This window comes from Dicentrarchus labrax, unplaced genomic scaffold (assembly GCF_905237075.1).
Source record: "Dicentrarchus labrax unplaced genomic scaffold, dlabrax2021, whole genome shotgun sequence".
Classification (NCBI taxonomy): domain Eukaryota; kingdom Metazoa; phylum Chordata; class Actinopteri; family Moronidae; genus Dicentrarchus; species Dicentrarchus labrax.
The window spans coordinates 12,023,009-12,038,015 of record NW_026136723.1 but is presented as its reverse complement, the minus strand read 5'-3'; the positions used below and the strand labels follow the sequence as shown (position 1 = coordinate 12,038,015).

The 15,007-nt window shown below is 40.4% G+C and overlaps 1 protein-coding gene across 23 annotated transcripts in view; it reads left to right on the top strand.

Moving 5' to 3' along the window:
- adgrb2 (adhesion G protein-coupled receptor B2) overlaps positions 1–15,007 on the top strand; it is a 212,352-nt gene that overhangs the window by 144,297 nt on the left and 53,048 nt on the right. For all 23 annotated transcript variants that reach the window (XR_007882303.1, XR_007882301.1, XR_007882302.1 and 20 more), the window contains one exon: positions 8,571–8,697. Coding sequence is in view for 20 of the 23 variants with exons in the window: in XM_051390074.1 (XP_051246034.1) it covers positions 8,571–8,697 (127 nt within the window). In the remaining 3 variants the exon portion in view is untranslated. The remainder of the gene's footprint in view (positions 1–8,570; positions 8,698–15,007) is intronic.

Sequence of the window (15,007 nt, the reverse complement as noted above, 5' to 3'; positions counted from 1 at the left end):
GATGATGTTAAGCATTTGCAGTGATTAGTGTTTGAAGTTTAGATTAGAAGCAGAGGAAAAGAAGACTTGCTCTCTGTTGGCAGTTGGAATACATTGCCTCCTCACTGCTGGACCTGTAAGGTTTGAGACCCACTGGGTAAGTAACATTTATACCCCCTAAAATCTATTCTAGGTCATTTTGTGGCTGTTGTATTAATTTCGTTGCGCTGCAAATACACCCTTACAAGATCTTATATGTAACCAAAACTCAAGTGCAGTATTTGCCTTATGCTTATCTTGTTGACTCGCACATTATCCTCTTTACTGTTGTGCTGCTGGAAGTAGGCTGAGAAGGCACGGTGTTGGTTCTTTATGAGACTCTCTATGAGTGAGAATGTCCGGTTGCAAAAATACCCCCCCAAAAAACCTGTTCATACTTTTTTTTAGAATGAGGATTAATAATCCATTTTCTGCAGGAGCCACATTCTTCAGAGCCATGTTAACATAGAAGGAAGGCAGTCAGGGCAGCAGGCCATTTGTGACTGTAGCCGAAACCTGTATCTCTGCTTTTCCTACTCGCTGACTAGCTTGCACACCAGGAAGAAAGATAATCCTGGGAAAGAAGCTTATAAATTAGCCCATGGCCATGCCAGAGAGCAGATTGGGGCAGTGGAGGTCAATGACGAAGCATCCTCCTCACACGGGAATCAGGGAAGAAGCAGGAATTAGGGGTTTGTTTGACAACCTCACATGACATGAGCCACAGGAAAGACAAATATTGAGAAAGGACAGTACATTTGTCGTTATTAGATTAAAAGTTGAAAAGTAAGTGAACTAGAAGTCATACTGTATGTACTGGAGAAATAATACATATTTATTTGTACACAAATATATATAGATGTTTTTCCCTGAATCACTCCGTAAAGCACGAGACTCGCATCAATTAATATTTCATGTTTAAGTCACCGCAACAGAGATAACATTTAGAAACGCAATCTGTACAGTGTACATGAACATCGCGGCAAGCTTCAGATAATCTCACAGCATGTTTTTGTGGTTATAAGACCCATCTTTACATCAGTCAGTGGAAGAGAGGAAAGCTTAGTTTCTACAGAGTTAATATCTGGGTCAAATACATTTAAAGCATACAAACACACATGCACACACATGCACTGAAATGCACACACAGGGGGGCAAAGACTCTGATGTACTGCAAATGTGTGCTGGTCAGTCCTGCATAATGGGTGGTGTGAAGGGTTGAGTAAGTACAGATGATTTGTGTCATGTGAAGATTTGCTTCAGTGCCTTTTAGCTGTATTGAGAGTAAAAGGCCAATGTGCGCTGCCTCTGGTGAATGTGTATTGTGGCTCCCTGGCAGTCGGGGATGTAATGTCTACCGGAATAGATTCCATCAGCCAGAATAGATGTTCTCTTCCATACTTTTTTTGCTCCATTTCTTTCTGTATTTCTTTCTGTGGTTTTAATCATGAAACTAAACTTGTGGCATCACAAAGAGGTTACTATATACCTTCACACACATATATTGGACATATAATTGTTGGGCATTTAGTTATAGACACTTAATCCATTCAGAATTACATTTTAAATGTAAAATTTAGATATAAATATAAAACAAGGAATAGTTTTTGAGAAGATTTTCATGATTTACCTCATTTATTGCACATTGAACAGTGTGGAGCCTCATGTTATATATGGAGAAACAGATAAAGAAATGACACGTGGCGCTTAAAACGTATGATGTTGCATTTGCATGTACAGGAAAATAATTACAGAATTATATAAAATGTACAATTCGAGACATTTCAGCACAGAGATTTTTGTGGCTGTAAATCTATCATTGGAAATCTTGTTTGTTCTACTGTACAATATATCAAGAACCTTGTAGCAGGAACTCAGGCATAACTTATAAGAAGTCTTGCCATATTGGGAGACAATAAAAACAGATGCTTAGTGTCTAATATGTCAACCCTTTCAGAGTTTTCAGTTATTTTGACTGATTAGACCTCTGCTCAGGTTGAAGGTAAGCAGAGATACGATGTCAACAGGACTCACAGCAGATTCTTTGACTTGTAATACAGTGATAAGAAAATCACAGGTGTATGGCCCAGTGGGAGGGGTAGGGTTAGGGTTAACCAACCCCCATGGATTTGGGGGTGTATTTTCAGCAGCACAGATGCTACTGAATGATCATGGAAATATAACAGGAACACTTCAGGCAGCAGTGTGTCTCTATGATCCTCTCCCTGTGACTTGCTACTTGTCACTTTGATCATGAAGGTGACACTTCTTTATAGTATATAGACCACAATATAGTATAGAATTCAGTATTTATAGAATATCACTTATAGAATATTATAGATGCAAGATGAACAGTTACAGAAGCCTGGGAATAAGAGAAGAAGGCACAGCTACTACTATTTCATCACAGTCAGATATTTCAATGACATGTTCGGGGCCATAGATTCTAACATGCACAAGCAGAAGAAACAGAACAGAAAAAGGATCAATGAGTAAGGCAAACTACATTAACATATCCAACTAAACAACCCATCTGTTCCTGCACTCTCTCTGCTACTAGGGGATGGAGAAGGTTAGCAACTGAGATGCATTTTGGTCATTTTGCTAGCGAGTGGGATGGCATCAAGTGTCTCAGTAAGTCACAACAGTGTGACAGTGAGCCTGAAGAAGCTAAATGGGAATTCAGGCATTATTGATTTTGCTGTGATGTGTCAAAATGTCCATAAGGCCTATTGCATGAAGTCACCAGACGCCATGTACCAATGAGAGAAAAATGGCACAGTTAGCACATAGACTGCGAGGCTCCAGCTATGACCGTAAGCATCCCTTAGAGATGATACGCCGCACTCTGAATAAAAAAAAAGGAGAAAAGAAACTGTGTATAAAAACATAACAATACATGTGAACCTAGTTGAATTTTTAACCCGTTGCCATCTGTGCAGCTGTGTCCACTTGAGGCCACTCACCTCCATAAGCCTTAAAATCCCTCCCTACTACAACAAGCCTTCTCGTCCTTACTAGTCCTTCTGTCTGTGACTTATTAACTCTCTGTTTTAGACTATGACTATACTAGTCTTCTGCAAAAAGCACATTAAAACATCCGGTTGGAAAGTATCTGTAGCTTGACTTCACAGTATCATGTGCCGAATATTAAACCTGTTCCTAAAGACTTTATAGCAATTTGACTTGAAAGTATCCTCTGTGTAATGAGGATACAACTTTGTGTGATTTACATGCTTTTGATTTCCATCTATGTGTGAAATTCTTCTGTCATCCCTCAACGCTTTCTTCATCTCTCTGCATTTATCGCTGTTTGCCTTATCCCTCGCACATTTCTAGTTTTTTCTCCTGTGTAATTGCCTTGCTTGTCTGACCACTGATGACACAAATTTGATGGCACATTTTGCCAGAAATGAGCAATGAGAAACTGAGCAATGGACACTGAGCATGCAATTTCACTACTAAACTATATTTTTTGGCTACAGTCATCTCATAAATCAGTTTTGACAGTGTTTTGCCAGCAGCTAAAATTAGCTGATAATGTTAATCCTAATTACATCGGTGACAGCTATGTAGGACAACATTTCCCCATGTAAAACTGGTTTAAATGCTTAGCAGTGACTAGATATTGAATGTAGCCTGCATACAGTATGTTAGCTCCTGCATCATGAGGCTTAATGTGGACACCTCTGTCTGCATTCTCTGCCCCTTTACTTTACCCACATTATGTCATCTTTGCCTGCTGAGGATAAAAGATTGCTTCGGATGGGAGACGTGGGCAACATGTCACCATTTATGTGTATGTGCAAGGCAGATGTAGTTGTTGCTTTTCAGGGACTTTACTTCCATACAGCTGCATCAAATCCCTGCATCAAGCCCTTCAGTTTTAAGAATTCAAAGCATGTTTAACCTTTTTTTTGGTTTGTTTCTTAACAGGGTGCAATTGGCTTTCATAGTGCTGCCCTTTCAGTCAAGAGTTGGTGCCAATTTATTCTCAGTAGACATAAAAGGTCAATTTATGCTGTTGTTCAGGAAGTATTTTTTTCTATTTTTCTTAACAGCTGCAACATCATTCTACTTTCAATTAGGGAACAAATTGGAAAACATTGTAATATGTTGCAGTGGTCACTCAGTGTTGAGAAATAATACTTAAGCGCTGTAGATTTCATCACAAGCACAGCATTGTTTTCAGTGTGACAAAGTTTGGACCAGACTAAAATTTTAATTGCCCTCAATTTTTTTTTCTTTCATGGTCCCCTGACTTTTCATCTAAGTCAGAGTTTTAATTTTTTATAGTTTTCAACATTTTACAATGTAGACTGACATAAACATTTGTACAGACATTCATGTTCCCAACAGGATGAAATGGAATATTTTTGGTGAAACCTTACCTTTTCATCTAGTTTGTATCATCAGTTCAGAAGTTGGATTTGTCCAATACTTTGTTTTATGACCAAATACCTGCAGAACTATTGCCATTCTAGAGTCTGCAGTACTTGTGTGTGGTGCTAATTAGCAAATGCTAGCATATCAACACATTTTAAACTAATGTGATGGAAATGCTAAATATTACACCCGCTAAACATTAGCATGTTAGCATTGTCATTGTGAGCATATTAGCATGTTGATGTTAGGGACAGCAGTGCTTTGAGCTAAATGCTAAGTACAGCCTCACAGAGCTGCTAGTGTTGCTGTAGACTCTTAGTCAGGTTGAGTATATATGATATATATGGTTTTGGCTGAGGTTGATCAACGCAAACTTTGTAATCCCCTTATGCACTCAGGGATAACTACCTGTCAAAAAGAAGCCAACTCTGACATCCATTAAATAGAACTTTATTCTTTGTCAAAGTCAAGACCAAACAACAGATGTATCGATTATCGCAAGGCTAGCAATCTGGATGGTGTTATGCATATTTACACATCTTAACATTTGTTTACATACTGCCAGGTTGATATCTTTGCAGTATACATTTGGGATCCATAGCCTATAAACCAACTATACTGATACGTACACCTGTTTGTACATCTGGTACCTGTTTTCCACGATAACAGAAGTCGGCAGCGGCTCCAGGCACATTCAAATGTTATAACAAAAGTAAAACAAAAGCCATGTCCTTTTAATCTTTCCTCGCCAGCTAAGCCCAACTGGTAATCTAATACTTCTATGAGCACATCGGGGCCCGCAGCAGTAGTGTGTATCAGTAGCTGTAGTGAATCTACAATAACAAAGATCAGGGTTTTTTGCAAGTTTGTGGGTGAATCAAAGCCAGCTTTTTTTGCTGAAAGACATCAATACCAGCAATACAATCCAGCTAATCCAGATGAGGGTCAGCAGTCAATTAAGCTTGAAATGCAGCAGCTAAAACAAATAGACAGATAGTGTGCATTTGCGCGCGTGTGTGTTGGTGTTATCTTCAGCGCCACCCCCTGTTGTGAGCTGTCAGACAGTTTCTCATTACATCAACATCCTCTTTGCTGCCAGACTGGCATAGAAGACTTGATATGTGTGTGTCTTTGCTACATGTAGTTAGACCGTTAGTGTCAGTAAATGAACGGCATGCATGCTTTCACATGTGCATCGGCCATACTATAAGTCATGTATAATTAGGTATGCAACATTTCCTCCTATCTATCCATTTAACACACAATCATTAATGCATGTGTAGTCAGCGTCCATATGGCTGTGTTGTGCTTGTGTGAACGAAGCCATTTGTAAATCCTTTACTTGACATCTCTTGGGAGTTCACACAGAAAACTTGCATGTTTTCTATTCATGGATCTGTGTAGCGTCAGATGAATCTTTTGTAAGCACAGTTGATTCCACATGTTGTGTAAAATAGGAAATGTATATGTAACCCAAAAGTGTACACACTTTGGGGGATTTCTTCATTAAAAGTAACAAGTGCACATACACTCTATTCTCGTCACTCTCTCATGTCTCTCTGACGCACACACAGAAACACACTCACCATGTTGCTACCTGTCAAGCTGTCTCTAGGCTTCTCTGCTGTGACTTGTTTTTTTCCGATCTTCCGTCTTTGAAGTGTGTGCAGATGATGATCATCTGGGAATTGTACTCACATCTCATTACTGACATTATGGATTGAGTGTCGCTGTGCGTGTTTGTGAGTGTGTGTGTGTGCTTTCCTTCATGTTCAGATATACATTTGAGAATTAATGTTGATACCTTCTTGTCATTTTAGTCCACACTGATGATGTTTGAGTGGCCTGTCATAGCAGGAGCATATGAAGTCTTGAGTGATGTACTGTACAGTGCCATCGTTAACATGTTGTCATTGTTGGGTGGTCCGTGTATGTTTTTACCGCTAGTCTGCTTAATTTGATTGACAGCAGAAGAATTCACAATATGACTGCTGTTTTTTCGTTGTTGTTGACATTTTTAGTCAAGTTATTTGTTCATTCAGTCTATGCTCACACACATTACTTGATTTCTGATGAGTAGATGTGTGCGAGTAGCATTAAAACAAGACTTCTGGTTGTACTTGTGATCTTCAGAATAAAAGCACAAACAGTGCAAAAGTTAAAAATAGATTTTTAGTGGTTTGAAGTTCATTGTTACATCAAAAAGAGTGTTCATTGTTACATTAGAGAAAAAGTGTTTAGTGAAATGAGGAGGGACATATGTGCACAGCATACAACATAGAGCACGAGGTGCTGGTAAATGTTTGCAAGGAAAGATCCTCAGTTTGATGCTTTAATGTCTCAAGTGTGTGGTTTGTGGCAGATTTGATGCGATGATGATGATGATGATGATGAAAAAGAACATAATATGTGATATTTTTACTTGTGGCGTCTCCCCATATTACAGGTACATGTAGTATGTACTATATCTCAGTCAGGGAAGTAGACCAGGAGTTTTTATTATATTTAGGTTATACGTAGAGGGAGGGTATCTTGGAAATTCTTTTTTGGTTGATTCTAAACTATCTGTCTGTTATTCCTCCAGAGGCAGGCTAAAAATCCAAACTGTTCCATAGGATACCATAAATACAACAAGCAACAAGCCAGCTTATCATTTCTCATGAAGTCAAACTGTCACCAAAGCCTTCCCTTGAGACGTAAACGATGCTCAGATATACAATATTGCCAGTCAAAGCCCATATATTTTCAGTGTATTGAGTGATATGAAGATTGCAAATCTTATGTAAATCCTGATATGGTGAAGCCCTTGTATGGGAAACACTTTATTACATTTTCTCTCCATCCGCTGTTGAGGGTGCTCATTGCTATTAGCTTGAGAGGAGGTAATTACGTTCTCCAGTACAGCATTAGCGGTGAAAGAACAGTCTACAGCGTGCTGTCTGCAATATGATTACATTTCATCTTTTGTGCTCTACAAATCTTTATACGGGAAAGAACAAAATGAACAAATATAATGTGTCTTCTGTGTATGAAAACAGCAACAAAATACTTTTGTTGTTCTCAGCTGCAAAATTTCCAGTCCAACATAAATGAGCTTCATAATTACTGCCAACCGTTTGATGACACAAGAAGGAGCTACATGTCAACATGTGCCTCCTCTGACAAACACCAGTCACCGAAAGCGTTTTCAATACCCTAAAGCAAAGACTTTCTCAAATATTCAACGATAAATGTTAAATAAACAAACAAGGTGTTATTTGTGAAGAGAAATACAAGAATTCTTAATATGAAATACTCCAAACTGTTACAATAGTGTGTTTGTGTAGGATTTCATTACTCATTGTGAACAGTAGATTTTCTTGCTACTTATTAACACATCAGTCGTGAACTTTGAAGAACATCTCTGTATTTGCTTTTACGACTCCAGTAATGTCTTCACATATCTCTGGTGGCTAGAATAGAAGTATATCCGGGGTTAAACATGAGGGTAATTAATTCAGTTAGAATCAGTTAGAACTGATCGACCTCTGCACTCAACCCTCTATTGAGGGCGTTTAGAGGGAAATGGAGGGGGGTAAAGGGGTAAGGGGAAGAGGAAGATGTAGGGTAATAAAGTGTACAAGGTTGTATTGTATGAGATTCTGGGCACTCTCTTCCCCACTAACTTGTTGTGTGTCAAAGCAATTGACCATTTAGTGCTGAATAATCCCCATCCACCATTTAAGGCCGCACTAGTCTTTGTTAACTGTTAGCTGATGCAACCCTTTTCATTTGTCCTCAAGGCCTCAAGTCTCATAGGGTATTCTTCCAAAGAAAAGAGGTGATGGAATACAAAAAAAGAAAAGACATTAAAATGAGAAAGAAAGCGTTTAGGGTGCTAAACACGGACTCGAGAACAAGTGAGGTGACATTGGCTTCTAATGCCAGCAGAGTAAAAGAGCCTGTCAGTGTGCGCGAGTGGTGATCACTGCATATTAAACCTATAGCATGAATGGGTGAACTTGGTGAACTTGATGGCGAAAAAAAAGTCTACCCTCTGAAACTTTCTGTCTCTCTTTCAACCCCCTCCCTATAGCCTAAACGTGTTTAGTCATGTGACAGTTTATTTTGTGTGTATTTGTCTCACAGTCACTGTTTATATCCCATGTGCTTCTCCCCACCTCCAGGGAAGCTGGCGCAGAAAACTGGGGCACAGAAGGCTGCCAAACGCTCGCGTCAACCACTGTCCACACCAAATGCCTGTGCAGCAGGATATCTACCTACGCCGTGTTAGCGCAGCAAGCTAAAGACCCGGTGAGTCACTAATGCATAGCCTGATGTGCTCTGTGGAACTTGGGGGGGGCTAACAAGGCAAATACTACCAGGGGCCAGGTCAGTAAGCTGATGACTAACCGTAGTATGGATTTAGATGACGTCCCTGTCAGTTGGATTTTACTGTAGGCTACAACAGGCTGTTGCGGTTGTAATTTATTGTCTTTATGGAGAGATAATGGACGGATAATGCTGGTGTGACTGGTGAAATATGAACTTTAAGGTGTCTCTCTTTATAACAAGCAAGAAGAAAATGGGTGCAGACTGAGCAGTGCCATCAGTGTTCAACATTGTATAAAAAGCTGACGTGATCAGTTCGTCTTTGCTTGTTTAATCGTATGTTGTTTGGCTGTCACTTTCCATGTTATTTTAGTTTTAAACCTTGCAATGGTCAAGTTGTTCGGCGAGCTGCTTCCATGTGATGGGAGAGAGAAGAGGCATCGGGAGAAAAAAAGAGATTTTATTGAGTCTGCATGTGTGTGATTCTGCCTGCAGCACGTAACCTGCGTTTCTATAAATAGTTCACATAGCTTCCAGTGTGTGTTTGACATGATTAAAGAAGGCTTTTTAGCAGTTCGGGATAATGCCTGTTCTAATTCATTGACCAGTGCTCCTGTGTTGCACTAATGGAGATCCAAAGACCAGACATCTCTTAGTTCACCTTCCTCTCACAGCCACTCTCTTTATCTGACAGATCTTAATTCATTAATTGTAACACCCCACATCATCACCCCATGGATTTCATACTTTCCTTCAACACACATCTAACCCAATTTAATATTTATACCCACTTTCTTGAACCCTTTTTTTCTTCTTAGCCATATTTTTAATTGATTTGTCCTCTTCTTCTTCTCCTCCTTCTTAGCACCCTGCTTTTATCACTTTCTTCACCGTTCTTTTCACCTTGTTAACACTTTCAGTTGTTGTTCTCACTTCATGCAACAGCTCCTTGGCTGTTGTGGTCACAAAATGTTCCCTGTAGCCTTGGCTCTTAGTTCGTCTCCATGTTTGCTTGCACCTAATGCCCATGAGGAGAGTGATTACAGTGAATCATCAGGGAGTGAGAAGAGATGTTGTTGCTAGAATCTATGGGAGTTTTCTTGTGATTTTCTCCCTCTTAATGGTTTGGTTAGAAAATGGAGCCAGCAAAGCAGATCCTTAGTAAGCACTGCAGGGTAACTCCAGGTGTCACAGAAATGGAAAGTGATTGTGAGGAATGGAGGATTATGGGAAGGAAATGTTCAACCAAACAGAAAAGGCAGGCTGGTCTCAGCTGGCAGGCAGAACTAAGAGAGAGAGAAAGAGAGAGTAAGAGAAAGAGAGAGAGAAAGGGAGATAGGGAGATGGAAAGGAGCTGTTGTCTGTGTTAAGTAATAATGCATTAACAACCATTTTCGCTGAGATAAAGAGCTGTGGGCTTATGTGGGCATCTACGTCTGTAACCCTATTAAGGTAAAACTCTGCTCCCATATAGCACTCACTTTTTCTGTACATTAATGTTTTTCAAACGCATCCATTTTAAAAATTTCCTTGGCCTTACATACACTATGCATTATAAATGAAAAAAGACAGCATATAGAGGTGGTACTGCTGCTTGGTTAGCACCGTTACTGTACACTGTTACAGCTTGTTTTTTTTTCCTTTCTTTGGTTTCCTACTACAAAGCCAGGTGGACTGGAGTCTAAGCTGCACATACAGTATATCTTAGTGATGTAGGATGTTGAGAGTTGTGAAGTGAAAGGGAGCTGCTGGTTTCACAAGTAGTTTTTCCTCATTCTCAATTACATTTTTCTTTTTAAAGATGTCCTCAGTGTTCAACAACAGACAAACTTAAGTCTCACCCAGATAATGAACGATCCTATAGGTTTACGTTATGGGCATCAGTTTAAATTATTTCAGCTCTTGCTTTGAGACTTTGTACTTTTCCCTTTATTTAGACTTGATGGATGGCACTAAATACTAGAATAGAATGAGCCTTATGTCGCCATTACTATGGAGAAGTAGCCAGTCTGTCATCACTAATGTTGGAGCTGGAGCAAATTTAAAACGCGTCTTTCTTGCAGTTGGTAACAAAACATGACATCATCAACCCAGAATCAAAGTTCATGAATTTAAGCTGCAGATGGTTATTATCAGTTTAATAAACAGCATTACCCTTTAATTCTGCACACCGTCAACAGTGCACATAACAGAATTTGAAGCTTGGAAATTGAATGTTTCTCACCAAATGCACCATTTTTTATCTATATTAGTTTGTACCCTCTAACAAAACAGACACAATTGTTTCATGCCCGTCCAAGCCATGGAAGTGCCTCAACGGTGAGTCACTTAACATTGTCTAAAGAAAATTAATTGGACTGTCACTTCCAGAACCAAACGCACCAGAGAAAGCTCCTCCAATGTCATAGTCTCGCGATACCACACAATCGGACATCTCCGGCCTACTAATCGTCTGGAGATTTCTAAATGCAAAGTAGTTGCGAGAGCGGCCGCTTACAAATGTACACCCTTACTTCAAGGACACACTTCACTTCCCCCCATTCACCTTTGTAGTGAAATAGAAACTGTAGCTATAGTCACCGCCCTAAAGACTTTGGATTGGTTCTTCAATGCAAAACCAAAAGAAACGACAAAAGCCAGGAAAAAGTTCTCATCTCTGTGGTAATTATTTGTAAAGATATGCTTAGTTTCTTTCAGCATCCTGTCTCTTCAAGTTAATTATGATTGGAAGAACTTGAACAGTCGGTGAGCAAAACACATGCACATCTTTCAATTAATTGGGACAGCAGTAGCTCAGTCTGTAGGGACACTCTTTGGGAACTGGACGGTTGCTGGATCCAGCATGGACCACAGTGTGGAGTGTGGACGACGGGTAGCTGGATTTTGTTTTGGTTTTTTTGTTTTTAATTTGATTTGAGGTGCCAGTTCACCTCCTGGGCGCCGCTATGTGGCAGCCCATCAGTCCACCATCTCTCAACATTTGTATATCCATGATCCCTGTGTGTGTGAGATTGTATTTCGGGCCAATGTGTGTGTGAAAAAATAATTTCCCCATTGGGGATTAATAAAGTTAATCTTCATCGCCAGGTGCTAAGTGAAAAAACCAATAGATTTGATACTTGTTTGATACTTTGTACTCCTAACGCAATAAAGATGAATATTTTTAAAGGGGAGCATACACTTGAATGGTGTCAAATAGATCACAAACACACATATTACTGGGATGTTAAAGGTTACGAAAAAAAGGGATCATACTGGATGGAGTCATCCAAGTGACAGCAGCCTTGAACTTTCACTTTGCATGGATCAAGTCATTTAATCCATCCAAACTTGGTTGCAGCTCACTTGTGTCACCAGTGACACATCTGACAGGGTGACACTGATTTAAATTTTAGATGCTCTGCCTAAAGGCGCTAAACATACTGGACAGCTAGATGAAATAAATCTTCAATATTCAGTTGGCTTGTAAGTCTAAGCCTCTCTGTACCATATTGTAGGAATTATTTTATTCCCTTCTTCTCCTCCCCTAGATGTCACCCTCCTCTTCTTTTGTGTAAAGAGGGTCAAAATAAGGTGATGGCCTTCAGGTGAGAGAACTGCAGTGATTCATTATTGTGTCCCTCAAAGCTTGAATTACTTCACAGGGGTCTAGAACCTATTACAGAACTCGGGGAAACATTAATTCCCATTATTTGAAAACACACACTGGCTGCGACCTATAAGCCGAATGGGTCATTCCAGTCGCTATTTCTGGTTCCTGTGACTCCTCTTCCAACTGCACAATATTGACTTTTCCCTCGCCACAGCAAGCAGGTCGGCCGCGTTGAGTGAAAGAGGACTAGGAGGGACACACATTGACTTTTTTGACATCTGTGAAGAGTGTGTTGATTATCATTCAGTCCCCTACCACCATTATACCCAATGCTGATGACCGGAAGGTATAGGTCGTGTGTCTGTGTTCGTGGCTCTCAGTCAGGCACTGTTGGTGCCAGTCCTGAGTGCACTTTGTTGCTTTAGGGTCCTCCAGAGCTTGCTTTTTATTCCAGCAGAGATTGGATTGTATAAAAAAGGAGTGGAGAGACAGATTGAATTTGGCAGCACATAAAAAGAACCCCAGTCACATCCGGACATGCAAGCACAGACAAGTAGGTATGGATGTTTGCACTTACACACACAGACATGCATGCCCAAAAATGCGCATGTAGACACCCAAACATCACATTCATGTAACTGTGTCCAGACTGTGTGGTTGTTGGAGCAGAGCTGAGTATCAGCAGCCCAGCTCTGACAGCTTATCCTGGGCCACGGCGCTAGGGACAAGGGGGTTGAGGATTAACCTCCATGTTTAATAGAAAAAGGAGGGAGAGAGGGGGAGAGAAAGAGATGGAGGGATTTAGAAGCAGTGCTGCCATTACAGGCCGTTTACAGTGGAGCGAGGGATAGCCAGTTAATCCTGTTTACTTTCTATAGCCTCTGAGATTTCCGTGTGGTGTATGTGTGAGCATCCTGCTGTGTGTGTGTGTGTGTGTGTGTGTGTGTCTACAGAGAGACCTTCACTATCAGGCACAACAGAGGTTGTTACTTTAGAGGAACAGAGGCGAGAGAGGGAGAAAGAGGAGTTGATTGAGTGAGGTCATGAAGCCATACAATAAACCAAGCCACTTAATTCCCCAAATGACTGCGGTGGGAATACAAAAAACCCTACAGATATGTCTGGTCTCATTGCCTCCACAGTCCTCATAGGGATCATGGGATTTGCAGTTGAACGAGGTATTGGCTTTGTAAAATTCAGTTTAACATTTTGTACCTCAAGTTAATCAAGTGAGTTATACCTCTTCGCTTCAGTTTTGTCAGCGTATGAGGCTGCTGTCGTAGTCGTGTTGAACTGGAAATTGATTACAGTTCTCAAGTGCCTCTGTCTGTGTTGTGTTCATAGCTACAGTTGGATTCATGGGTAAGCAGGTGATCAGTAATGCAAGTGAAAAGGTGAGCGGTTCAAATGGCACCTGAGAACTTGATCCTGTCAGTGTGGATGATTACACAGACAAACACACATTGCCTAGCAGGCATGGTGAAGATGTAGGGTGCCTTCTGCGCTTCTGTGACTCATTTGTAAGCCAATTACTGTATCAAAGCAATTTTCTCAAAAGGACGATGTGTGAGGTGATCTCTGCTTCTGCTTTGAAGGATTTCTTAAAGCTTATTTTTTGGCCTAGTCATTCTCTTGAAACGATTGGGCCTACTTGAGATAAATTGAGTCTGTTTCCTTCGCTGTCATTAGTGCTCACAGGCGCCTTATCAGAATGGAGAAATCTCAAAGCTGAGTCTATTATTTAGAGTATTAATAGCCAAAGTGCCTAATTTGACTGTGAATGGATGATATGGTTGACTGAGGTGCGTTAAGATGGCAGCTCATATTTTAACTTATTATAACTTAACTGGAGACAGTGTGGAGAAGGAAAACAAGGCCTGCCCCAGATGAAGCAAGGCTACAAGGTTACAGTATGCAAATATCTTGCACTTGTCAACTGTAATTAAAAGATGAGGGTTGCTAAAATTTATGAGGGACTCTGTGTGGAATTGCATTAGAATCTTTGGATCCCTTGTCGCATTAATTGAAGGTGAGTTAGTGACAAGGGAGATGATGAGAGAGTAAACAGGGGGAGTGATTTAACTGTGTTTCTCTGGCTGAAGATGCATAATAACTGCGTGTGGGTGCAGTGAGGACAGATCTACTCGGTAATTATTAAACTGTATAGTGTATATAGATATACTGTAGTTGTAGCTGCTGGCTTTAATTTAGAACCTTGTGTTGGATTAGACCTTCATTTTGTGGCCGATACTCAACATTTTTCTTGGACAAGCAGAACAAACCTCAAATAGTATGTAAAAAAAATAAAAAATACCTGAGGTTAAGGCCAGCACTTGATATGATGACTTTACATTTTAAGTCGCTATGTCAGCCCTCCAGGTTGTCACACACTGACAGGAGACTTATGGTTTGTCTTGAGGCCACCGAAGCCAGAGCCTGTCAAGTTGAAACCCTCAAGGATTCTGCTGAATGGATTCAGTTGAAGTATATCGCAGGCAACATTTACCTAGTGCCATGACAGCAAAATAGGCAACTGAGTAGCAGGAACGCTAGATTAGCAACATATATAAAATCTCTGCATGGGCACAGCCTGTGCAGCCTGCTTACTGTGTATGCTTGTACCTGTGTGGGGACCAAAGGGGCGTATGACTGCCAAAGGTAAATAGCTTGAATTTTGAAAATGCCATCTTTTCACAGGGG